This window comes from Aulonocara sp. 'chitande type north' Nkhata Bay, linkage group LG18 (assembly GCF_057382095.1).
Source record: "Aulonocara sp. 'chitande type north' Nkhata Bay isolate Kocher_YH1m ecotype deep benthic linkage group LG18, A_spYH_male_GT1.1, whole genome shotgun sequence".
Classification (NCBI taxonomy): Eukaryota; Metazoa; Chordata; class Actinopteri; order Cichliformes; family Cichlidae; genus Aulonocara; species Aulonocara sp. 'chitande type north' Nkhata Bay.
In genome coordinates, this window is record NC_141361.1 from 29,326,811 (window position 1) to 29,353,220 (window position 26,410).

The 26,410-nt window shown below is 40.9% G+C and overlaps 3 protein-coding genes across 3 annotated transcripts; 1 reads left to right on the forward strand and 2 right to left on the reverse strand.

The window, feature by feature from the left end:
* The first annotated feature begins 1,785 nt into the window (after window positions 1-1,785).
* On the forward strand, window positions 1,786-4,078 carry LOC147308932 (uncharacterized). Its single transcript, XM_086271235.1, has 2 exons — window positions 1,786-2,715; window positions 3,172-4,078. The coding sequence occupies exons 1-2, from the start codon at window positions 1,803-1,805 to the stop codon at window positions 3,684-3,686; spliced, it is 1,428 nt and encodes a 475-aa protein (XP_086127361.1). The 5' UTR covers window positions 1,786-1,802; the 3' UTR covers window positions 3,687-4,078.
* Window positions 3,617-11,328, reverse strand: slc22a13a (solute carrier family 22 member 13a). The gene is made up of 10 exons (XM_086271234.1): window positions 10,928-11,328; window positions 10,743-10,846; window positions 10,431-10,585; window positions 9,169-9,337; window positions 8,965-9,085; window positions 8,549-8,643; window positions 8,237-8,451; window positions 7,270-7,378; window positions 6,966-7,172; window positions 3,617-6,884 (listed from the first exon to the last, which is right to left on the reverse strand). The coding sequence occupies exons 1-10, from the start codon at window positions 11,300-11,302 to the stop codon at window positions 6,791-6,793; spliced, it is 1,644 nt and encodes a 547-aa protein (XP_086127360.1). The 5' UTR covers window positions 11,303-11,328; the 3' UTR covers window positions 3,617-6,790.
* A 2,813-nt stretch (window positions 11,329-14,141) lies between these two features.
* Window positions 14,142-24,967, reverse strand: LOC147308934 (serine/threonine-protein kinase OSR1-like). Its single transcript, XM_086271130.1, has 17 exons — window positions 24,742-24,967; window positions 23,738-23,850; window positions 22,658-22,766; window positions 21,662-21,803; window positions 20,909-20,964; window positions 20,697-20,806; window positions 20,470-20,571; window positions 20,142-20,275; window positions 19,958-20,006; window positions 19,788-19,853; window positions 19,477-19,599; window positions 18,963-18,998; window positions 18,694-18,843; window positions 18,163-18,265; window positions 17,998-18,066; window positions 17,291-17,355; window positions 14,142-17,129 (listed from the first exon to the last, which is right to left on the reverse strand). Exons 1-17 carry the CDS (start codon window positions 24,809-24,811, stop codon window positions 17,055-17,057), a joined length of 1,572 nt encoding a protein of 523 aa, XP_086127256.1. The 5' UTR covers window positions 24,812-24,967; the 3' UTR covers window positions 14,142-17,054.
* Between the last annotated feature and the right edge of the window lie 1,443 nt (window positions 24,968-26,410).

Below are 26,410 nucleotides of genomic sequence, written 5' to 3' on the forward strand. Positions count from 1 at the left end.
TTTACTCCCCTCCGCGCGACCCTTACCACGTTACCCTGTTTTATGATAAAGAGAATGACGACACCTATCGTGAATTATTTCAATCTGATCTTGAGGGTCAGACGTGGAATGTGCAAACACATGACATCTACATCGGACCAGAAGGTGTAGCCGCGGCTGTGAAATTAACTGATGAACAACTGCCTTGGTACAATGTGGAAGAAAATTCAACCCCTCACATTACATTGGCGGTCCACCAAGGTCATGGTGCAGGTGATCTAGGTCCAATGGTCAGGCGAGCACTGGACGACACAGGGTGGCAAAGAACCCAAATTCCTAACTTATCTTATGCTCCAAATTGTAAAACCTATCGCATAACTTGTGCCTGTGAGGATACAGTGATCTTGGAACATAAAGAAATTTCAAAAACACATGGTGAGGAGTGTGTAGATCATCCTCACGCAGTTGCTGGACTGTCGAATCTGCCTGACAGTCTATGGTCAAAAGGGCCCACGGATGTTGGCCTAGCTAAGTGTCCTCCTGTCTTGTTCCAGCTCAAGTCACACACACCAATCAATAGACCACAGTATAAACACAAACCTGAAGCAGAGGCAGGAATTACAGAAACAATAGAAGGCCTGCTAAGGGCCGGGGTGTTAGAGCCCTCTCACTCACTGTGGAACACACCAATTCTACCAGTGGAGAAACATGGAACAGGAAAATACCGTATGGCACATGATTTGAGAGCCATTAATGAAATATTGCTCTCTACTACTGCACCGGTACCAAATCCGTATACAGCTTTATCAGCTATCACATGTGACCAAAAGTGGTTCACGTGCATTGACCTGGCAAATGCATTCTTTTGTCTTCCTCTGCATGAGTCACTCAGAGACATTTTTTCATTCACATACAGAGGCCAACAACTCAGATACACACGTTTGCCACAAGGCTTTGCACTTTCTCCAGGCATTTTCAATCAGGTGCTTAAAGAAGCCCTGTCGTCATGTAATTTGCCTAATGATTGTACATTAATACAATATGTTGATGATCTTCTCATTGCAGCCCCGTCAGCAGCGGATTGTGCAGCGGCATCGTTCGTTGTGTTGAATAGGTTGGCGGAATGTGGCTTTAAAGTAAGTAAAGACAAGCTGCAGTTAGTTCGCCCTGAAGTGACCTTTTTGGGCCGGGTAATTGCACACAAATCAGTGGGTTTGATGAACACACACAGAGACCAAATTTTGACACACCCAAAACCGCGAACTGTGAGAGAAATGCTTTCTTTTCTTGGTTTAACAGGTTACAGCAGGCAGTTCATTCCGGATTATGCAGGCAAAACTGCCCCTTTAAGGGGCCTAATGAAGCAAGTTGGTGTTCGAAACTTTAAGGCTGAGTTGCCTTGGACGCCTGAAGCTGAAGCCGCATTTATTAGGGTAAAACAGGATTTGTCAAGGGCCTCAGATTTAGCCACACCCAATTATGATGAGCCATTCTATTTGGATGTTTCTGAAACAAACTCAATTGTAAATGGAGTGTTGTTTCAGAAAAAAGGGGGGGGTAGAGAAGTGCTCATGTATGTTAGTGTAAAACTACATCCAACAGAAGCAAAGCATCCTACATGCACACAACATGCAGCAGGGGTCGCTAGAATTATCCAAAAAACAGCACATGTAGTGAGAGAACACCCACTAAAAATACTCACTACACATAGCATAGTGGCATACGTGAATTCACAAGCATTTTGTATGTCACCACGGGCACAACAGAGACTGAGCAAAGTCTTAGAGGCCCCAAATTTGACATTCACACATGAAGGAATTAACATGGCAGATTTAATGGGTGTAGGGGAACCACATGACTGCGCCAAAAGAGCACAGATCGAGGAAAAGATTAGAGAGGACCTGAAGGCCGAACCCATACCGGGAGCTGAGGACTGGTTCACCGATGGATGTTGCCACCGAGACGAAGGAGGACTGAAAGCAGGGTATGCGGTGGTCTGCAGAGTAGAAGGAGATTATCAGGTCAGAGAGTCAGGAAGGATTGAGGGAAAGCAGTCGGCCCAGAGAGCTGAAGTGATAGCCTTAGCTCGAGCTTTGAGACTAGCCAAGAACAGGAGAGTGAACATCTACACCGATTCGGCATATGCGTTTGGAGCAGCGCATGTGGAGCTGCCTCAGTGGAAAAGAGCAGGATTCAGAACAGCAACCAATGCACCTATTTCCCACAAACATGAAATGGAGGAACTGGAAAAGGCCTTGGCTGACCCAGAGGAGGTGAGCATTATAAAATGCAAAGCTCACTCCCAAGGAACCAGCATGGTGGAAAAAGGAAACCAGAGAGCAGACGAAGCCGCAAAGGAGGCCGCAGGCTACAAAGGACAGAGACAAATGATACAGGTAACATCAGAAGAAGAGATACCTGTTGACCTGATTGAGGAAGTTAAACGGGCCCAGGAGGAGGCATCCCCAGAGGAAAAGGGGGTGTGGAAAAACAAAGGAGCCTGGCAGGATGGACATTCGTGGAGGGGGCCAGACGGGCGCCCCGTGCTGACAGCCAAAATGGCAGAACAGAAGGTGGATGAAGCCCACGGACTTGCCCACGTGGGGAGAGCCCAGATGGAAAGAAATTTGTGTCATTGGTGGCATCCTGAGCTGCGAGGAATGATAAGGGAGAAGGCCAGGATGTGCTTAATCTGTGGGGCACACAATCCTAAGCCAGCAGTAAAACCGGAAGTGGGTAAGTTTCGGCCCCCTGAGAGGCCGGGAGAGGAGATTGTTATTGATTTCACTGATATGATTGATTCCGGGCCGGGCGGTGTAAGATATTTGTTAGTGTGTGTTGACGCTTTGACCGGCTGGCCAGAGGCCTGGGCTACAAAAAAGGAGGATGCTAAGACTGTCATTAAGTGTTTAATCAATCATTACATTCCCCGTCATGGGTTCCCGAAAAGAATTAGATCAGATAATGGAACCCATTTTAAAAATCAAGATTTGGAAAAAGTAGAAAAAATGTTGGGCGTCCAGCATAAATTTGGAACGGTCTATCATCCTCAGTCTCAGGGGAAAGTAGAAAGAATGAACCTAAATTTGAAAAATAAATTGGCAAAAATCTGCGCGCAAACAGGGCTAAATTGGGTCGCAGCCCTGCCGGTTGCGTTGATGACCATAAGATGTTCTGTTAATCAATCCACAGGTTTTACACCATACGAGCTGCAAACCGGGAGACAGTTTCCGGCACCTTGGACGGTGGGCTCGGGTGAACGGGACAAAAAGGGGAACCGGTCCCACGCAGACTACTGGAACGAGCTAAAGGCGCTAGTGTCCAGTTTCACGAAACAGGCGGCTTGTAAAGGGCCCACAGGAGAAGGAGAGGTCCCGGACGCGAAAACAGTGTGGCTGAGAGTCATCAAACGAAAGTGGAAGGAGCCCCGCTGGACTGGTCCATATGAGGTATCGGCTCGGACGGCGACAGCGGTCCAACTGAAGGGGAAAGGCGACACCTGGTATCACTGGACGCAGTGCGCAGCTGCGCACGAGGGCTTGGTGGGGAAGGATCAATCTCAACCCGACGCAGGTGAAATTGAGCGGCAGAATAATCCCTCACACCTGTGCAACGGACCGACCGGTGGTCTACCCGGAAGGTCGAAGAAAGAAGAGCAGCCAAGGAGGAGATCGCCGCGCCAACGAAAAGGAGCGGTACCACACTGAACACCTAAAACAAGAGAGAGGCTCTGATAAAGGGCTTTGAACTTTTTACTACACCATAACATTCACATACCACCATGCCATCACAACAATTAGACACTGGTGATGAAAGAAGAGTTTCAAAAGCCATCACAATGTTCAAAATTATTATGAGTTTGATGTTAACTATGTTGCTAATCATGGCTATTTGTTTTTTGATTTGTTTGTTGCAGACCGACCCGGGAAACCAGTCTGAGCACGGAGGCCATGCCAGTCCGGCGTTGTTTGATACACCAACTACATCACGCGTGGTCCATAGTGATTTAAGGTTGCGGGCAAGAGTGAAGCGCGAGGTCTCTGGTAAAAAGGATGAGTGTCTCAGCACATATGGTGGTTTAGAATTAGATTATGTTATTGGTTCCACAACTTCCTTTACGTTTGATCTGTGTGATGTTGTTAATTGCAGGGACGTCGGCAGTGCTTGGAGGGGATACAATGTGTGGGTCTGTTGGGATTATTCAGTGAGTACGCACTGCGAGAGGGGAAATCGTCCTTATGACAGCTGGTGCCGTAATTGGGACCAGGTAAGGGGTTACACTGGGCAAAATTGGGAACCGTTAGAATCAGGATCAGAAAACGGGCTTAAACTACAGAGGGATTTTAGCCCCTCTGGAAACGCGTTAACTTTATCATTGGGGAATTGGCATCGTAAACAATCTATGTATTTAATTTTGGGGGTGGAAATAGCGGGGGTTGATCCAAAAGGGTTAATTAAAGTTAATTTCCTAGAAAAAACTAATCGCGTACCGTCAGGTAGAGAAGACATAACAACTCGTGTGATTTCTACTCCCACCAGCTCTGTTGCATCTTTTACAGGGCAGGAGGGGAGCGGGTCATCGGAAGCTACACCAGAGGAGCACGAACCAAGGGAGAGGCGAGTAGTGTCGGTGGACTACACCACCCTGAAACCTCAGGATTTGATTGAACGCGCTACCGGGTTCAGTGACAGTAACATCTGGCTGGACTGGATAGCCCAAAATGCTAGAGAACAAAAAGTGGCTAATTGTGTAGCCTGCGCTTCGGCAAGGCCGCGTTTATTTATAGAGCCTGCACCTCTGCATCCAGAGGATCAGTGGGGCTATAATTGTATGTTGCAAATAACTAGAGGAGCTGTGAATACGGGGAACTGCACTGTGTTGTCCAGTCTATTTCCCCCTATTGGCAAGCTCACGCAAGTAGGGCCGTTTATGCCCCGGAAAGATAATTATACGTGCTTTAAGTTTACCACAGATAAAGTTAAATATCGGTTGGGGGAAATTGACCCCAGTTGGTGTTCGGTCACCCAGATTGGGAGGACCACCAACAATGTGAGTGATGCAGCCACCCTAATTGGGACTTGGGCTAGGAGCGGGCTGTATTACTATTGCGGGCACAGGACTCTACTGGTACGTGTTCCTCTTGGGAGCGTGGGGACGTGCGCGATGGTGAGACTAGGAGCGCCACTTATGCTAATCGGAAATAAGGTAAAATCAATTCCCTCACACAATACGCGCACTTTGGCAGCCAGGCGCAAAAGACACATTTTGAGGAAGAGAGGAATACAAGACACAAATGTTTATGACCCTAGAATGAATTCCCCCACCTGGATCGACTCCATTGGAGTGCCCAGGGGGGTTCCAAATGAATTTAAACTTGTTGACCAAATAGCAGCCGGGTTTGAAAATATTCCAATAATTTCTGCTTTCTTTCCAGTGACTCCAAACAAGAATGTAGATAGGATTAATTATGTTCATTACAATGTACTGAGGCTCTCTAACCTGACCAGAGACGGATTGGAGGGGTTAGCGGAGCAGGTGGGTCCGACCTCGTTAATGGGAGTGCAGAATAGAATGGCCCTTGACATGTTGTTAGCGGAAAAGGGGGGCGTGTGTGCTATGTTTGCCGACCAGTGTTGCACCTTTATTCCAAACAATACTGCTCCAGATGGGTCGGTAACCAAGGCTCTGGAGGGCCTAAAGAGCCTTTCTGAAACTATGCATGATCACTCCGGTGTTGGTAATCCGTTAGAAGGCTGGCTGACCTCAGTGTTCGGACGGTGGAAGGGGGTCATCGCTTCGGTCATGTTTTCTTTGTTTGTTGTGGTGGGTATTATGGTTATTTGTTGTTGTCTCATCCCTTGTGCCAGAAGAATGTTCAAAAGTATGTCTGTGAGGGCAGTGGACCCTGGAGTCATTACTCCAATGTCCATGATGCCAATGATGCATGTGGAACTGAATGTGTAGGCCAAGGAGGGACACAACTGTTTGTGACCTCTGGATTCTCCAGAGGTCAACAGAGGGAATTGTAGAATAAGGAGGGGATGTTTTTCTCATTATCATTTAATATTTTAATATGCCATTATTAGTTCATTAGAAGTATATAACCAGCTTTGCATTAAGCATGAATTGAAGTTTTTGATCTTACATTATTCTTTGCATTACAGTGATGGTGATAACTTTAGTTTGATCTTTTTACAGGTACCAGAATAATAACATGATTTTCCATTGCAGATGTAACCATGATCATTCCATACACATTGCAGTTTGTTGCTCATTCTAGAGTTGTGCTCAAGGTAATTAAAGGTTAAAAGCTACAGCCAGCGCGAGTCTGGCTGATCTATGGAGGGCAAAGGCTTTGAGCTTGGAAGGCCGCACGCGCTTACACAGCACTTATAAGATGTTATTCTTGGTGATTTTGTGCTTAGTCATGTTTTAATATGTTTTAAGTAGAAGTAGCTGATCCAGCAATATTCATTTAATATTATATACTTGATTTAGAGCAATACACACTGATGGTCTTAATAAATGAAAGAGTCCTTGTAGTTGCCATGTTGTGTCTTAGCAGGGTACAGACGGTTCCAGGAGACGGGGGGCAGTTAGCATCTGCCCTCGGGAAGGAGACAATGTTATTCTTTGTGTTAAATAAAATTGTCAACATTGATTGTATTACACCTGTCACTACGCATGAGGGGGCGTTCTAATACCCTGATTTCATAAAACTATGGAGATGTGTTTTTTGAGATGAGATCTGAGACTGTCTGCATACAGTGTCCATCTCCCACGTGTGTGATCATTAAATCATCGTTTGACTCAACCCGACCGGACCAGTGTTGTTATTGTGGGTTTTTCCTCTGGTGTCCATCTCCAATATTTTTGAACCATAACACTCTCCATAGTCTTCGTCCTGCAGGGAAAAGGAAAACAGAGAGGTTAAAACTATAGAAATTGTTTGAAGAGTTTGCCGTCTCGCTTGCAGCTTAATTACCCATTGGCTTCAGCTTCATCAGTTGAGTCTGGAAGCTCTTTTCTTCTGGTCTCAGGAAGCAAGAAGGCAAGAGCTCCACTGATGAGTGTAAGGCTGCTGTAGACTATGATTGGTATGGACCAGTGGTAGATGGCCAACATGTTGACTGGTGGAGATATCAGACCACCAGTTCGATACACAATAGAGCCCAAACCAGAAGCTGTTTGTCTGAAACAAGAATGTATATTTTAAGGACTACAGAGTTTGAGAGCCACACTAACATTATGGCTGCAATGGCAAGGAGAGAGAGAGAGACTCAGCTCACCGAAAAGATGTTGGAAACAGCTCCTGAACATACACATTGCACACGGAGCCTGCCCAGTTAGTGAGAAAACGTCCACAGGTTGCTAACGCAGTAACAGCAACAGCATAACCTGAAACAGACTGACAGATTAAGTTTACTGCTTTCAGAAGCAGCTAATTCATATTTCCTTCATCATTCACATAATAATTTTAGAGAAATTTAAGAACCCAAAAGTCTGTCTGTAAATCAGCAAAAAGGGTCCAGGCCCATTTCTTGGAATCTGTGACTTACAAATTCACTAGTCCCCCATCTCTTTCACAGTTTTGTAACTGTACTGGGTTTCCACGGCTGTAAGTTTGCACTCAATGACCTTCCAAAGATTTCAGGATGGAGCTCATGATAGCTGCTTCATTATTTCCATTTTATCAGGTCTGTGTGTTGCTGCAGGAGTTTCACCCCCCTCAGCAGATTTTAGTTTAGGCTTTACCACAGAGACCCACTTATGGTTTAACAGATGAATTTTGTTACTTGCAAAGTTACACCTGTATTTTACCATGACAGTTAGAAGCCCTTTAGTGTTTAGTATCGTGAGATGACTGAATGGCACTGCCATCTAAAAACAGACAATATCAGAGGAAAAAAAATAAACAAATACATATAACTGGACCATGTATTGATGGCCCAGCATTATTAGCTATGAGCCGATTCATAGATATCAGCATTTATAACAGCCAGTGAGTGAAAATTAAACAAGTAAAGAAGAGACACAAGAAACACCCTTCTGCCATGTTGTGGTTTAGAGGTATTTGCGGGGAATATTGACATCTCATAGACTGTCCACCAGAGAGCAACCTGCAACTTCCTTTTTGGCAACACAGGTGCTTTGTAAGCAGCTAACACAACAACCAGCTGATCTGAGCAGAGTCAGGACAGACCAAACAAACCAACAAAACAACAGTCCTGAGTGAATACATCTGAGGAGCTCTACCTTGAGGAACCGCTAGCATTAAGAGACACAACAATCCTCCAATTAGAAGTGTTGCCATGAGAGATGGTTTTCTTCCCACTGCTTCCAGCAGCCAGATGCTCAGAATATGAGCTGGTATTTCAGACAGGCCAAATACTGCCTGAGTCACGAAGATGTTCAAGCCAAGTTTTCCCACACTGAATGAAAGGCAGAAGTAGGCAACATTCAGCGAGAACCTGGGGAAAGACAGAGATGGATTTCAAATACAAGTTGCACAACTTGATCTGACGATTAAAGGCTCGGTAGAGCAGATAGGTGTAAAATATAACTTACCATGCCAATGTTATGGTAAAGAAATATTTCCTAAGCACAGCTGATTGGATAAGAGTTTTTATGCCTCCCTTTTTCTCAGGGTCTTTCACAATAATCTGTAATGCACAGGGGTGAGCACAACATCATGCTAACATTGCTCATGTTAGCAATCATTTAATCCTACAGCCTTACAAATGTAAGTCTGACTTACTGCATCACAGTCCATTAAATTATTATCCTTCTAATGCAACTTTGGCCTCAGAAGTTGACACGGTGTCCTTGTGGTTCTAGTAGGCTTACTTTATTAGAGTCCATCATTACCCATCATTTGCTCATTATACTGCTAATATTTTATTACATAGCAGCTTTTATTATTGCTGCATGTAATATTCCTTTCAAGCCTCGATACAAAGGGAAGTGAATGTTGTGAAGGGTACCTGGTCCAGCAGATAGTTTGGAACCGTGCGCTTGTTGATGGCTGCAGCTTTTTTGATTAGCTGTTTAGCCTCCGTTGTCCTTCCAGTGCCCAGCAACCACCTGGCTGACTCCGGGATAAACCTGTCCAAAACAGGCCAGTGGCACTTAATAAATTCAAATGTACCAGTCATAAGGGATGGCATCATGAGAGAGTTAATGCACACCATATATAAATAGCAACCAATGCAAGTGGAGCTGCCGTGATCAGCTGAGCCAGTCTCCAGTTTCGTACAAAGTAGATCATTCCAGCGAGGAGGCACTGTCCAACTGCACCACATAGCTGAGTCACACATGCCCCCCATGAACGATTGGACACCCCGATCCATTCAGTGGCTATAACATTTTTTTATTTAATTTTTTTAAAAAAAGGTCAAAAGACAATGTTGACAGGAATTACAGAGCCCTGAATGCAGACAAAAGGTAAAATGCTGTCAAATAATGTTTTAAAAAATCATTAATTGAAAAAAGAATGAATAACAAATTATTACCAGTACTATAGAGCTCAAGTCAGAAAACAACTTTTAAACCGATAAAAAGGGACCATATAAGAAACATATAAAAAATAAAAATAAAAATATAAAAAACATCAGTACAGTTTAAAAAGAGGGAAGTATAATAAATTAATAAATATAAAGTCAGTGATACATTTTTTTAAACAATTCATTTATCAATTAACCATTTAATTATTGCACAAGAGAAATGTTGACTGCACTTATGTCCCCCAATGACTAATATATTACTTGAAAGTTTGGAGATGATCAAATGGAAGCTGAAGCTTTTTCCTAATTTGTATGACCCTGACCTTTGACCTATGACCTTGAAGCATTACATACTAAAATGGTGTATTTTATTATCTTTATCAGTACTGATGGAGAAGAACTGACTGAAACATATGGTTTCTACAGGCTGTAAAAACTTGAGATTTTTCAACTCTCTCTATGCCCTTTCATATGATCTATTACTCAATATGGTTTATTTTATTTTTTTTCAAGGTCAACTTTCACCATGCGCAGTAACAATGAAGACCTCCCCAAAATTAATCAGAAGTCAGCAATTTTTCAATTTTTAGTGAGGAAAAATGTTTTTTATCTGTTATCAGGTCTGTGTGTTGCTGCAGGAGTTTCACCCAGCGAGCACTACAGGCTTGAGCAACATGCACTGATAACAACGTTTAATTCAGACATATTTAAGACAATTACTTACTCAAATTGCTTCCAAACCTGGTGCTTTGCAACCAGGGAGCTTCTCAACTACCTGCTATGACATAACCTTTTCATACTGAATATAAGCATTATAAATATTTTTTTTACTTAAACATGTATTGCTATCAAACAACAGCTAAGATATAAGTCAGTGAGTTTCAATATAAATCAGACTTATATACCTGTTTGACACAAAGTACGATAAGAAAGGGATAATACTTTACCCAGGATAACGCCATTAAGTCGATATCCCCCATAGCAAACTCCCGCCATGAACTGGGATGCCAGATAAAAGTAGAAGTTAGGCGATAATCCAGTTGTGACAGTAAATATCACCATTACAACAGCTGGGATTTGACATGCTCTTTTTCGACCAAACCTGCAACAGATAAGATCCCTTAAGTCACTTTGTCTCCTCTGGACAAATTAAATATTTAGTTGATGTTTCACATTAAGTGACAAAAATATCACAAATGCACCAAAAAAAAAAAAAAAAAAAAAAAATCCAAACATTAACACTACAAGTATTTACTTACGACTCTGCAAAAGGTCCAAATAAGAGACAGCCAACAAGGATGCCAGCCATTAGGACAGTTTGTGCTGTCTCCAACAAACTAGCCCGGTCACAGACTAGATCAAACTGGGGAGAAAAATAACCCATATTACTGACATTCATTCATAAAAGTTCACATTATTTACATTATAAAAGACCAAGACCTACATCAGTGACTATGGTGGCTTCATACAGCATGTTCCCATACACCCATCCACTCTGGCACCTTGTAGTCTCATTGAGCCCGTACTCCCTGATGGCACCGATGTCCCAGTCCACTGGGACGAACATCCGACATCTGCTGAAGGTCCCATCGTCTTCCCGAGGCACGGTCAGGTTAAGCTGCTCCTCTGTGGTCAGGTTAGGAGCAGCATTGAGTATCCAGTCTGTGTTGCAGCGTCTGTCTGGATCTGACTGGATAAAAAGTACACTGGCAAAGTGGAAAGGTAGAATAACATTAGGGAAGCTGAGAGCAAAAAGGGTGATCTTCTGAAATAACCCAAACTCCCCCATACTCCGCAGAATCTCCCCGAAATCAGCCATTTTCAGGGCGCCTTCTTTCACTTTAGAGATGCTGGCCGACGACGACCTTTAAACAGTGCCTATTAATGTTTAAACCCCAGATCATGTATTTCAGGAAGGATGACACAGCATTTCAGCAGACATTTCATTTTATAGAGAAAACTCCTCTCACTGATGGAGATGATAGTTTAACCTGACATGAGCCTTTTGTTCATTTCACTTTGTTTAATTAGTTTCCTCTGAGTGTGGTAACCAAAAACCTTCAGCAATTACAAGAGCTTTGGCAATGTGGCAAATTTCAATAACAGACCCAATCCCAACGCCTTAATTCAGTTTAATTTGCTATTTCCAACAATCCAATTCCATTCAAATTTATTTATATAGATTTACAATTTACAACAATAGTCGCTTCAAGGTGCTGTATGTTGTAGGGAAAGACCCTGCGAGTTAGAAACATAAGTGACGGTGCAGTATATAACTTACAGTAAGACACCTTGCAGATAGCTTAATAGATCATCCGCTAAGTTTTATAATATTCCTTCTTATAAAACCTGACCCAGTGCTCTTACATAACAAAACAAGCAGATGTGTTATGTAAGGTGGAGATGCTGTAAAAGTTATTGTACACTCGATAATAAAATGGTCTTATCATGCCGTGGTCTGCAGAAACATTCAAAAGATCATTGAGCAATAAAAGTTTGCTTCCCTTTCTTCTTTTTAAAATGCATTTTTTGTCTTATTCAGTCTCATCTCCATCTCTTTTGACTGTCCTTCCTTTTAATTTGATGTAGAAAACAACAGAAGAAGCTAAAGATACAGAAACAGATCCAGTCTAAACATGGGTCAAGGTATACCAAGGCACACAACATAGATGTAAAAGATAAAAGACCAGTTATATAGATAACAGATCAATGCATGCATGACTACAGTATATATATGTGACTGTCTGGCTTTTATTGAAGGATACATATACGCACGGTAAATCAAAAACCTGCCATTTTTATGTGAACCTGTAAAAAATCAATCTTTTTAAATCTAAAACTATTAAAAAAGTTATGACATGTACAAAAAGGAGGACCAAGGTTGGCAATTAAATGCAAACATATTTAGCGGCACTAATCTATACACCAGATCACACTTCCTTTGAAGTGCTGTTTGAGGAACACACAGATGGATCAGTTCAAATAAATCAAACTTCAGCCACTGTTCCAAACCCTGGGAAGAATCTAGGACACACTTCCTTTATAGAAAGGATAACACTGGCTGTTAGCTAGCCCTTCCACAGGAAAAAAAAATATGCATCTAACTGCACATTTAAAACACAGAGATAACTGCTGAATATAAAACTCAGCAGACTACATCAGTCCACATGTAAATGTGTAACTTCCATGGTAAATATAGCAGTGACAGCCCATTTAAAGTATTATTGGCTTGTTTACCACCTGATAAGAAGCTGTCAAAGGGCTCCTGGAGGTAACAACTCACATTTCTAAAACTGAAAATATTTTCAGTAGGAAAACGCATTAAATGCAGACATTGTTGATGATTTTAAAGGAACATTTGTTCTACACTTGCTTTGGGTATCACACTTTTGCATAAAGAAATTAACGGATAAAGAAAAGTTGGGATAACTGAACACATTTATCTGTCTTTGACTGGCATCCCTCTGAGCCACTTATCTACCAACACTCATTTTTTACTATTAGGAAATGGCTGCTACCTCAGGACAGCACCACACTGGTACTGATTGTAGTTTCTCTGGTTAATGTATGATTTTTATTCGTTTCTTCATGAGACCAGTTTCTAGAAACACCTGCAGTCAGGAAACAATTACTCAAAGAATCATTTATGAAACTCTTAAGTGTTCAAATTTTTCTAGTTCCAAGTTAGAAACGACAAAAACACCTAAAAACAAAAACAACAACAAAACAGCTTTTTAACGAGTTTGGGTTTTTTTTGTTTATGTAATGATATGTAAATATGTAATGATAATAATAATAATAATTATCATTATTATCACTAATGGTCTCTTTATATGATTAAAACATGGGAATCACAAAAAACACACTAAATTCATTGTTTTGTTATTAATTTTTTATATGAATGTGGATCACCTAATAATTACTTTATACAGATTTTTTTTTTTTAATTTAGCAGTGTTTAATATTTTTGTTTCATTTCTATTTATCGTGTCTAAAGGTTTTGAACTGTGACAAGCTGCTGCATGAAGGAAATGCACCAAAGAGATAATAAAATATGAAAACGATAGAACACCTGCTGAAGGTCCCACCCTCACATCGAGCTGCTCCTCTGTCAGGTTACGACCCGCACTCAGGATCCAGTCTGTGCTGCAGTGTCTCTGGATCTGACTGGATAAAATGAAAACTACAATACAAAACTTCATGTAACCAAAAAGAGTAAGCGTTTGAAAGAGACCAGCTTTCACATTTAAAAAATTGAAGAAAAGAAAAGAAAAAAGCTGGAAAGGAAGAAAATTTTGTTTTACTTGAAAAAAAATAAAATAAAATAAAATAAAAAGTGCTGGGAGCTTTTCCAATCAGAATTAGGTGTCTGATGGCACGATTGTGCCAATCTCATTTTGCTTTTCCAAGACATGCTCTATAAATCTCTATAGGCTCTTGTTCATGTGTTTATCTGTTTATTTAATCATTTCCATTAGTGTTGTTTCAGTCATTACATTATATGAAACATAGTATAACATGGCAATGTCTAAGTTTCTGTGTGTAGGAACTCATCCCCTCCCCCCACTCATTAACAGTTCTACTTTGGTGGGTGTGAGTGTATGAAAACCCAGTGCTACTAAAAGACAGGACACTTTAAATAAAAGCATCAACACTCATTGAATACCATCATGTAACTTTATTCAACAACTAAAATAAAATAAAAACAAAAAACAATCAGCTTGCATGTGCTGAAATTTACTGACAATGTATCAAACTGGTAAATCACCATTGCATCTCATCACAAATACTCTTCAAACTAAGCATGGGTGGATATACACATTTTATGATTAAGCGTATATATATTTTTTTTTTAAATATAGGTACTGATCTGTAAAACAAAGTTCATACATACATGCCAATCAATTGATTAAAAATAATACTAATCACTGAGTGCCCTCATAAGAGGCAGAATGACTTTTTAAAAGTAAACGATAAGGAAGATGTTTAGAAAGTCTTTGATAAGCAACCATTTAATGACCAAATCACACATACACACACAGAGGGTAGGGTAACCTGTGCCGTTCATCGTCTAGTTAAAATTATCTATCAATCAGCCTGTAACTGGCTTCCATGAGGAAACACTACATATCATGACATCAACACAGAGTGTGACTTCAAGCCCAATGTAATTAAAAAAAAAAAAAAAAAAAAATGTGCATGTTAACATATGAACCAACTGAATAATCCACACATGATTAGTGATGCTCAGGCAAAGGCCAACAGTGGAAAACACTACAAAACAAACTGAATTCTGCGTGCTGAACATGAGTCTCAATCTGTTTGCCTTTAATCAATATTTACAAGTAATATGTTCCTTTAATCTGACATGTACACTTCAACAGTCAATGCAACGACATCATTACATACAAACCTCATGTCTGTGCGACAGTGCGTGGAGTTGCCATCATATGTACAGTTACAACATGTTAACATACACCATTTACATCAGTCCTTGAACTAAGAGCTGTGTCACAGCCCTCTGCACATGGTCCAAAACCACCACAGAGCTACACTGGGAGTGATGAGTGACTTGGTGTTCATAAAGCAAAGACACTACAGTACTGAAACAACTTGCCCAGTGACAACAAAAGCTTCCAATGATTTTTAAAAGGTTGCTAGCTTTAAAGAAATTTGTGGGGGGAAAAAAACAAAACAAAAACAAACCAAGATAATGCTGTCATTGATTTATTGTGTTTTGGCAAATGAGTAAGACTCAAAATACGAGTGTAGGGAAGTAGAAAGAATCTGCAAAATAACTGAGCAAAGCTGCAATTATTTACATCACAAGTGTGTATTTTTAAAACATTTTAAACATAGTCATTACCAGTATTATGGTGACACCTTCACCGCACATTCTAACATGTTTTAACAAGTGTATCGACCATGCTCACCTTCTCAGTGTGTTTGTGATGAGTGTTCGTGTTAAAACATTAAGTACCAGACAAACTGAAATTTGGACCAGATAGTGAAAAAAGAGGAAAAGACCGGGAGCAAAGCCGACAAGGAGTCCTTAATACCTGTGCCAAATTTAGTGACAATCCAATGTATAGTGGTCTGAGATCATTTAAACAAAACAAGAATGCCGAGCAGCTGCTTTGTAAACTCTCGTGCCAATCGAGGCGATGCCAAAACATTTGACCAAGAAAATAAAAACTTTGAGGACCACCAGTGTGCACAGAATATATAAGTATACACATGTAGTAAATTTCATGCCAGCCACTGATGAAGCAGCAATGCCATCAATCAGTGCTTGAAAGCAGAATCCCATTCATCTCCATTGTACTGGGGTGGAGGCAAATAAGCCAATAGCTATCTGCATGGCTAGCTGTCTTCCCCTTCTAAGCTTCATATGAGTATGCGCACCTTTACAGAAGTTCATCAGCACTCAAAACCAGCATCTGGGAATTGTAAGAACTGTTAAATCAGCTATTGCGAGATTCGATGACAACTTAAAGGGGAATAAAAAGAAAAAGAGAAGCAGTCATTACCCGTGTTTGTGGATATGAAAGTTAAATCTTACAATGGGCTCTTAGCGATGTCAGTTTGGCTGGTTGACTCGTTATGAACTCCTTATGAGGTACGAAAAAAGAAAGAAAATGTATCCAACACAAAGGAAATGATTAGTAACCAGTGACCACATACCGTGAAAAGAAAACAGCTATTGCATAGTACAAGAATATCAGGCATTCCCTCAACCTGTGAAAATAATGTGTCTTTAATACCTTGGGATAAATGCCAACTGACCGAGTGTGGCACTGTGGGACAGAGGGGCTACAGTTGATTTAAGCAGTGCAGTTAGAGCTTAAAATCCTTGGTTATGTTTTGACAAAACCACCACAGATGCTGCGGAGGAGAGAGCTGATCACACTGCCTCGGGCTGGATCCTTTTTGACATAATAGGTAAAAGTTCATCGGAATTTATGGACTTTCATAAAAAACAAAAACAAAAAACCTATGCTACGACATATCTGTATCGATATTACGGGGATTTTCTTAGGCGTACATGTGAAATACACAGAGTACACAAACTACCACCAGTTACACTGGTAAGGTCTAAAGTAACTAAGGCTGAACTTGCTTTTTAATTTCAATGTATCATAAAGTGCCACACAAAGGTGGCCCGACACTTCAGAGTTTTGTGGCACAGTTAAATGTTTGCTTTTTTTTTTTTTATAAAACAATAAAAGGCAATCGTTTCCAGTACTGGCAGGAGACGGCTTGGATTGTGCTTGTGTATGAAGACAAAGAATGGAAACCGGAAGAAAATAGGAACTGATATCTGATTGCATCTCTTCCCCCTCGTATAAGCGCACTGTAAACTTTTCAAGAGTGACTCCTGTGATGAACTGAACCCCCTCAATGTGGTCCTCGTGCATGCTGCAGTAGTGTTACACTCCTACCAGGCTTATGCCTCCTTCTCTTCATCATTTCCTCCTCCTCCCTTTGGCAGAAGTGGTTTTTGGAATTGACTACAATGCAGCTGTGCCATACCATTTATTTCTGTCCTTTGTATCTGGCTCTGGTTGGACTTAACTGATACTGAGCTGCGCAAATCCAATGAGTTTAATATCATCGGGAATTTCAGACTCTTCCACTCCAGACGCCTGGAAAAAGAAAAAACAAAACAAAACTAACTGTTGTTACTAAATATCTGAGAAGAAATACTGACCCATACACACAAACTGTGTTAATCAATGAATATGCGACATATCTGTACCAGAAAGTCACAGCATTACTTCATAAATAACTCGGTTTGTGTGCTCACCAGTTTAAAGGTCACATTTTTGTTACTGTGTGGATCGTCAACAATCTTTTGCAAATTGGCAGCAACTGTAAAGACAGGAAAGTTAGAAAGCTGTGAGCAGACTAAGGCTACATTCACTGCAGACCTCAGTGCTCAATTCTGATTTATTGCTCAGCTCAAATTTTCCTTGAGGATGTGGCTAATGTCCTTTACCCACGTGTGCAAAGGAACAGCAAAGACATCATACAGATCATTCTGCTGCATCGAAGGAAACACACGTGGGTCGCCGGAACCAGCTTTCACAATTTAATTTGGATGTGTAATAGAAGCCTATGAAGTTGTGAGAAGATGACAACGATGACGAGACACCCTACAAATGTTAACAGCATTTGTGATTAATAGAAGTAGTTAGATTGTTTCCTAAATGCTGATTTTATTGAAAAGACCCAAAAGGATGCGAGCAACCGATCTGGAACAATATGAAAAAACTCAACAGATTTGCATTCTGCACTGTGAACTTTGCATCCAGCTGCTGTGATGCCCAACAGCTAAGCGAACTCTGAACACTGAGGCTGCAACAAGCTTTACTGATGAGCATTAAAACGCTTTCAGTTAATTGCAAGACTTGATACCATGTTTAAAGAAAGAATTGAATGCAAAACAATCATTAATATTGACATATTATCTTAGCAATAATATCACAACATGTAGGGCTCTGTCGGACTCACCGATGACTAAGTCCCTTCCATCAACCAGACCAGCTGAGACCAACTCCTGAGAAACTCCATCAGCAGAGTCTGAGGACACGAGTGAAAAGATAAACCACAAACAGAGTTAAGAGACTGGAGTGGAAGAGCGTGAGAGAGAAGAAAGAGCTTTGGGAATATTTCTACCTCTGCCAGGCATGAACTCAAATCTGATGTCATTGAGCTCCTTCTTGGAATTCCTCAATCTCAGGACGAGACTGATGGGAACGCTGGATGAGGCAGCTGGATCCTATCGAAGGAAAATAGTAAAGGACTTACGTTTGGGAACACGTGTCTTTGTTCTCGAGTTATCGCATTCACAAGCTTGGGTGTCCACATCGCTCGCAGAGCAGGGTGACTACAATTCCCATCCACAACTGTGCTTAAAATGCATTTGGTCTGGAGAAAACTCCACCACGCATCTTTAAAACACATGTAATGCCAAACAAAATGGGATTTACGGTCACAAAACAAGATACCAGTGAAAATATCAAAAACAGCAGGGGTGAGTTGGGGGAAACAAAACAACCTATGCTTCTAACAGGGAACTTATTCTTGAGAATTTAAGTGTAATTACTTCATGAACGAGTATTGTTGTGGATGCCTTCCCCACAAATACGCCACCAAAAATTCATTTGTCCCAAAAGCTCTGTTTGTAACTTTTTAGGTAACTGTTACCTGAACAGCAGGCCCGTGTGAAGGGCTCGCTGTCTGAGCGGGAGCCTGTGGTGCCACGTGTTCTCCTGTTGGACCTGCATTCGCAGATCTCTCATGTGCCACGCCAGGTGGCTGCAGATGTGCACTGGAGCCATCTGCTGGTGGGAAAAGCTACAAGATACCAATTTCAAAATTAATCAGTAGTCAATTTTACATAAATGCAAATCAAATGGGGGGGGGGGGGGGCATAAGACAGATTTGCAGGTCATGTCCACTACAAGAGGACTTACCTCCATATTCTGGGGCCCGTCCTTTACTCTTGGTGACTGCAGAATGGACATGACAGATTATCAGGATTAAACACATGCAATTCTCCAAAAATGCCCCATGGACACATGCCATTTAGCATGAATTGTGATATGCCAATTATAATTCCAGCTCCTTTTATTTTTATTTTTTTTAATTTGTCATTTTGGGGGTAAAAATCAGAATCAGTAATTAGATTTAAAAAACAAAACAACACAAACTACAGTTCTACACAATAATTGCATCTTTACTTGCTGAAACCCCCGCTATTCTTAGGTCGAATAAAGTTCTGAAATCTGGAGTTTCTGAGCTCTAATCTCAACATGAATTAAGTAAGCAGAGGAGCTCACTAGTACTGCATTCCTGCTTGGCTAAACATAAGCTCAAACTAACAGTAAAGCAGCACCATCTGCTGGCCAAAGGACGCTGTGCACTGAGAAATAGCAGCCGTATAAAATAACCTGGACTATCAGATGGTGCAGGCATGCAGGGCCTTACCCGCAGAGCTGCTACAGCAGCTTTGCCCTCCTCGCTCTCCTCATCCAGCTCGTCATCGCTCCACTCCCAGCCACCATCCTCCGTTTTGTGGAGACGGCCGCTTGAGCCAGGCACACGACGCACCTACACGGCGCAGTGAAGAGAAGCAACAGTGACTCATTCGTCCTCTCTAGGAATTTCCCAGCAATCATTAGGCAGAGCGTTAGGAAAACTGGGACACGCCCTGGACGAGACAGCACACCTTGTCTTGATAAGAGCAATGCACAGAAATACTGGTGAGCGTGGATTCAGTGCATGAGTAAATTATGTACCTTTTTAGATCGCTCTGTTATTGTTGGACCCTTATACAGGAGCTTCTCATGTAGGAACTCATTGTTCTGGAACACAAAGGCAACCATTTCTTACAGGATCTATAAATACTCTCTTTGAAACCTACAGCAATATTTTCAGCTTATTTTTATATCCGTGATGCATGGCTCACCTTGGCTTTCGTGAAGAATTTGTGCTTCAGCAACTCGGCAGCAGTTGGCCTAAATAGGAAAGAAACACGAGGCTTTTCATTATATTTGTTCAGCAACAGGGGAATCTAATAAGCAGAAAAATTAGCACAAACTGGGTCTGGAAGTTTGCTCAAAAAAAGAAAGAAAAAGGTTTTGCAGAGTAACCTTTTTTCAGGATCTTTCTGTAAACACAGACACAGCATCTTCCTGAACGATTTTCCGTACTTCTTCACCATTTCCTTATCTGTAATACCCGTCTCCAGGCAGGGAGGGTCGTTTTGCAAGGTCAGCATCAACACCTACAGACAGGCAGAGATCAGCCTGAGCTGGTGAACAGACTAAAAAGTGAAGATATCCTTACAATGGTGATGTTAAATGTCCTGCAGTTTACACAGAATCAAACCTCTCCACACTATAAATGGTCTGAGCTTTGAGCTTTTTACCGTGGAACAAAGAAGCTGTTTGGATCACTGTAAACTCTGCACATATTTACCTTCATTGGTGGGTATTTGTGATATGGTGCTGCCCCAGTGGCCAGTTCAATAGCAGTTATCCCAAAACTCCAGATGTCAGCTTTGAAGTCATAGCCACGGACCTGCAGATTGAAAACAGAGCCGAGTGAACAAAGCGCTCGAGTTGTCCTTTTATATCCAAGCTTGTAGCACTGCAGAGAAACTGGAGAGAGGGAAAGAAGAGGGATAAAGCAAGCGAGGCTTATACCTGCTCCATGACTTCTGGGGCCATCCAGCACGGCGTCCCCACAAACGTCTTCCGAACCTTGTTCCTCGTCATGTCTCCACCTGTTGCTAGAAAGGCACTCACACCAAAGTCTGGTGTTTTGAGTGCATGAAACACAACAAATAGGAGATGATGAAAAACTGCCTCAAATGCCACAAACCACAGTAAATGCAGACAAAGCAGAAACACTTTACCAGCTATCTGCACAGAGCCATCATCCCCGAGAAGAATATTTCCAGCCTTTAGATCACTGTGCATGAAGCAAAGGAGGATTAAACCACAGACTACAATTAGAAGCCCACAAAGAGTGGCTGTGCCCCGACACAGATGTGGCTCGGCTCCAGAAATGAACAACACTCCAAATATTTTACTATTCCACAGAAACACGATAAAGCCTCACCTTTGATCAGGTTCATTTTAATCCACCTGTTTTCTGTTTGTATGCTTTACACCGAGTGGAAATATGCGCAAACAACTTGAATGGGTCACCCTGAGCCCAGCCTGACTGAATAATCATTCACTCTTAAAATATCAGAAAATCTAATCTCTCATGATTATTATTATTAGATTTATCTAATTAAATACATAATAGATTGCTGGAAATGCTCCTTTGACATTATTTTTTTTGTGAATGGGACTGTTAATTTACAACAAGTACAGTTGTCACACATCCAGGATACAGAGGCCTTTCTTTTCACTGGTGGTCCACAGTGTTCCTGGGAGGAACTTTTATGTAAAACAAACCTCCTCAATTATGCAGCTTCACTGTATTAAATATTGAAGGAGTGAGGTCTAGTTCAAACCGCACACTCATATGCAGAGATGAAAGGCCCAGAGCCTGACTGAGTTGAGATGGCAGTGTACGATGGGACATGTGAGCTACAGAGAGTGCAAACACTGTGTACAGTAATCACTCAGCTGCTGCGCAATAAATCAGCACAACCTACCGATGAATCTGCCCGTTTTTGTGGAGGTACTCGAGCCCCTCCAAGACTTCTTTCAGAATGGTGGCAATGCAGGCCTCATCCAACACACCGGTCTTATGCTCACCGCGAGAGATGATGTGCTTGATGATGTCCAGCACCGAGCCTGAGAAAGAGCGAGTGAGTGAGTGAGGAAGAGGGAAAGACAGGCAGAGGCTTGTCACAAGATGTGCTCGCAGCACATGGAGAGAGTTTCCAAGATGGCAGTTGGTTAAAAGAACATCAAGTGGAATTCAACCTAGGCTTATACTGTAAACAAACCCTGCAGCTGTGCCCTGTTAACTAAACAAAATACAACCTGCCAGAACCCCGCAGAGTACAGCAGCAACATGCACAACAACCAGTGGAATAAAGTAGTGGCAAATTTGTTTCCACTTGGTGGAATAGATGTGCAAACATTTACATATGCAAAAGACAACAGTGGCAAAAACTGTAAACAGTAAATTCCCTGACAACATAGTGCAATATGAAATTATGAACTTGTACAAAAGAGGGCGTAACCTCGATGGGTAAACCATCAATCAGTCGGTTAAAGCTGGTTTTAGACTCCACACAGAAGCACATATTTTAGCAAAAATATGAACAAAATAAGACCGACAGCCGGTCTGCACACAGACTTACTCACCATTACTATCAACACAGTGTGGTATAACATTGCTACAATCTCCCTCTCTATGCTAAATGATGGAGCATGTGTCCTGCAGAAAAGATGCAGAACACATTAAGGTTTAAACAGAGAGTGTTAAATCAGTAGTGGATATATCACATAAGTGTGTTCTCACAGAAATGATCGTGAAATTAAAGAAGCCCATAAAATAAATCTCAAGAACTGGTTTTGTGGGAAGTTAATCTCAATATTCATTCCAAGTTCAAACTTGAGCTTATTAGTAATACAAGAAGACAGGTTAGCCAAGAGCAGGTCAAATTAGGAACAGGTTTCATCAGTGTAACAACACTTACCACCACTGAGCAGCTTCATCACCAGCCACAGCTCATCCTTCACCACAAAGGAGGTATAATAAGACACAATGTTTGGATGGTGGCACTGGCTCATAGCTTGAATCTCTTTCTGCACACAGAAGAAAAATGTTGGATACAAGGTCACCCAGGAAGCATCAACTGTGGCCTATCAAGCCAAGCACAAACTGAATCTTTATGTTAAACTTAAAAAGACAAACTCGATCTCAGTCACAGGATTTGATCTTTTCGAATATTTAATAAGAGCTGGCTCAAGTGAGAGCGAAATGCAACAGCTTAATGTGTGCTCTTCCTCAAAGACAAAATCTCCCCTATTAAAAAAAGCAAAACCTGAAAACTTCAGCTTCAACATTATTACAAAGCCACCAAGCAAAGACATTTTTAACCCAGCATTTAGACATAAGAGGATTCAGGAGCTTGACATTATATAAGAACTGAGTAGGAAGATAGTGAAATCAAATAAAATATTTACAGCAGACAGCATACACTGCTATGATGGTCCTTAAGAAGAAATAATCAACTGGGGATAAAAATGAAAAGACTGCGGCAAAGCCAAGTAATCTCTGGTGTTTTACTCCAACATCTCGTGATTATGATCTTTAAGTTAAACAAAATAAATGCTCTAAAATACTTTAAAGTGGTTGACAAAGGTCCTAAGATGTATAATGTGTGACAGATCCAGCTGATAAAATGTTGAGAGTCTATTTAAGATCCTGGATGAATTCTTACTTTCAGGTAAGTGATTAATCCAACAAGCAAACCTGTTACATGGCACTAACAGCTTTTACTGGAGTTTGCACTACAGCTATTGATTCAGTAAATATAAATCAATAGTGAGGTATTGACTTGTGACGTATTGAATTCACTGGATTAAACTAAAGCTAACTTTCACTGATTATTTTTGTCTATTATTCCTCCTCTCAAAGGAATGTTATTATATACATCTTTCCAACTTTTTCTCAGATAACTGCTTAATCAATCTCTTGTGCGGATTGTATGGAAAACATTCTCAGCAAAACACAAACATGAATTTCTGCACCACCTTCCGCTGTAGTTTCTTACCAGAAGCTCATCCATGCTAGTCTGACACTTTTCCAGGTTGATTCGTTTGATGGCCACCTTCTCCTTTCTCGGCTTGCAGTAAGCTGCCTGGACAACTGCAGTGGCTCCACTTCCTGAAGAGACCAATAAAAAAAAAGTCCAGCTATCCCACTGTGGAGCGGTCTCTGATACTCAGTCAGCATATGACCGCTGTACTGGGTCTTACAAGTACAGAGTAAAGACATGTTTCTCACACTGGAGACTAGTCTCTCTCTGTAGACTGTAGTCCTTGTTGCTCTTTAAAAAAAAGTAACGGACATAAGAAAGCTACATTCAGTGCACACGTTTTGGGAAACTTTTAATCGTTTTCTTAGTTATACTTAATTCACACTGTAAATATGTTTCTTTATCTTTGTTTTTTGTTTGGGTTGTTTGTTTTTTTTGCAAATATTGATCTTTGTGTGTTCTTATTCATGTTCTTAACCGGGAACTGAGTGCAAATTTAGTTTCACCTCATGTGAATACATGCCAATAAAATCCTTGAATAAAGTCATTAACTGTAAGAAGCAGGATCAAGCCAAACTCAACAGCGTTGTGAAAATGACCCTAACTCTCTAACTCTTCTGATCAAAGTCATGTTCCAGTTATTTGAACTTGTGTAAAGTATGACTGATTCACTACATGCCATATCACACCTTGGGCAAAAGAGCACCACCCATTCTAACAACGGAAGAATCTGGACGTACTTAAAGCTAAACTGCTTTAGCTAGCCGTTTAGCTTCGTGCCGGATAGCAGGAATACAACCTTACTTTATGTCTCCTGCTAGCAGAGACAGTTAATCGGTTTGCCCTTCTACGGAAAAACTTCTGAGCTGTTAGCGTTACTGCAGTGTAGCTATGGGTCGTAATTGTACTTCTGCTAGCTGCAGACATACAATGCTACTTGGCTAATAGCAGCTGACAGCCGACGACAGTGTAAGCCAGGGAAGGCTACAATGCTAACATTAGCAAGCTAAGCTTCTCACCTATCACCTCATTGAGTTCATAGTCATCTTTGTCGATGGACCAGGGCTGAGAGGACTGGTCATCTGCCATGGTCGTGGTCTAAATGGTATAAACAGCACTTCTGAATTTAAAAAGAGACGCCTGTTTGATGTTAGCTTTGTGATTACTCCATTCGATGAAGCTTGCTACTGCTCCGCTGACAACTCCTGCTGCCGCTCCTGTCAACACAACTTTACGCGCTACTGACGAATGGCGTGACGTATGGAGAGAGAGGAGGGACGAAGAAGGCGCCATCTTGAGTGGGGCAAGCTATAAAACTTTAAGGACGTTTAGTTAAACAAAGGCAAAATGTATAGTTTTCTTTAATAGATTTTAAGTGAAAATGGGTTTAGTATGCTTACGGATATTATAGTTCTTTCAATCAATTTTACCCGCACATTCAGAATAGTTTTCAGTTATGGGCGGCAGGGGGTGCTAATGAGGGGAATGTGACTCACTCCCATTGTCACGATGAAGTCGCGATAAATAGCAGAACATAGGGTGTGTTTTGTTTTGTTTTTTAGGTTACTTGAGTAATTTATGTTACTTCAATGAAATACAGTGCAGTAAAAAGTGTTTTTTTACTTTAAAAAGTTTTATCAAGTTGTTCCACCAAACTGTGCTAATAACTCCTAAAAACTGACCGTGTTTTTTCCTAAAACGCTGAACTGACTCAGCAAAAAGCCATTAAATAAACCCGCCAAAACACAATAACATCACAAATGACTCAAATGAATTTAAGCTGTTACTTGTGGAACGACTTTACATATCTTCTTTAAGTAAATTAAAAAGAATTTAGCATGCCACTGAACCTTGGTGAGAAGATAATCCCATCTCATAATTTATACAAAAACACCATTCTGTTAATGACGACAGTTTACTGTATGTGCTGTTTCCATTTCTATAACCTGCTATATTTTGAATTTTCAATAACAGCTCACAGTTAAAGTATTACACAACTGGAGAGGGAAAAAATGATTTACATAAGCCATGTAAATTCAGATTATTATTGTATTATCTTTTTACAAATATCTATTTGCGTATTGCCAACCTAGGATTATAATGCCTTTTTTAACTTCAGTTCACAGAAATCCTAAACAGAGAGGAGACAATGAGTTCATCTGGCTCATCTCTCAAGCAGTAAATTAATACTAATAGGATTTATTCCATTTTATTGGCTACATCTTTGTTTTTAATTTGACCTGCATCGAACAACACAGTAAGAGCACACTGGGTTGAAGTAAGACACACATTTTGTAGTCCATTGTCTCGATATTGTAGTCTAAACAAAGCACACATTCAAGTCAAGTTAAGTCAGCTTTATTTGTATAGCATGTTTACAGAGGCACAATGTAATCAAATAAAAGAAAAATTAAGATAAATGAGGTAAAAAAAAAAACCATTACAAAACATCCATATGTATGCACACAAGCAAACAATTATACACATGTCTATACAAGTATATATGTATATACAACATAAACACACACACACAGGACATGAATACATGTATACATATACACATCATCAAATGAGATAAAAGACCAAATAAGACCGAATAAACGCAGTTTCAAAGAGATCCAAAGGCCTTTGAAAATAGGTTGGTCTTCAAATTTGATTTGAAGGTTTCCAAAGAAGAAGAGAATTTTA

Coding starts and splice junctions, on each gene's coding strand:
- LOC147308932 (XM_086271235.1), top strand. CDS start 1,803: ATGGCAGATTTAATGGGTGTAGGGGAACCACATGACTGCGCCAAAAGA. Junction 2,716..3,171: donor AGCAGTAAAACCGGAAGTGG/GTAAGTTTCGGC, acceptor ATCAATCCACAG/GTTTTACACCATACGAGCTG.
- slc22a13a (XM_086271234.1), bottom strand. CDS start 11,302: ATGGCTGATTTCGGGGAGATTCTGCGGAGTATGGGGGAGTTTGGGTTA. Junction 10,586..10,742: donor TTTGGACCTTTTGCAGAGTC/GTAAGTAAATAC, acceptor TATCTGTTGCAG/GTTTGGTCGAAAAAGAGCAT. Junction 6,885..6,965: donor GATGAAGCTGAAGCCAATGG/GTAATTAAGCTG, acceptor TTTTCCCTGCAG/GACGAAGACTATGGAGAGTG.
- LOC147308934 (XM_086271130.1), bottom strand. CDS start 24,811: ATGGCAGATGACCAGTCCTCTCAGCCCTGGTCCATCGACAAAGATGAC. Junction 22,767..23,737: donor CTAGCATGGATGAGCTTCTG/GTAAGAAACTAC, acceptor TTCTGTGTGCAG/AAAGAGATTCAAGCTATGAG. Junction 17,356..17,997: donor TGGAAGGGACTTAGTCATCG/GTGAGTCCGACA, acceptor CTGTCTTTACAG/TTGCTGCCAATTTGCAAAAG.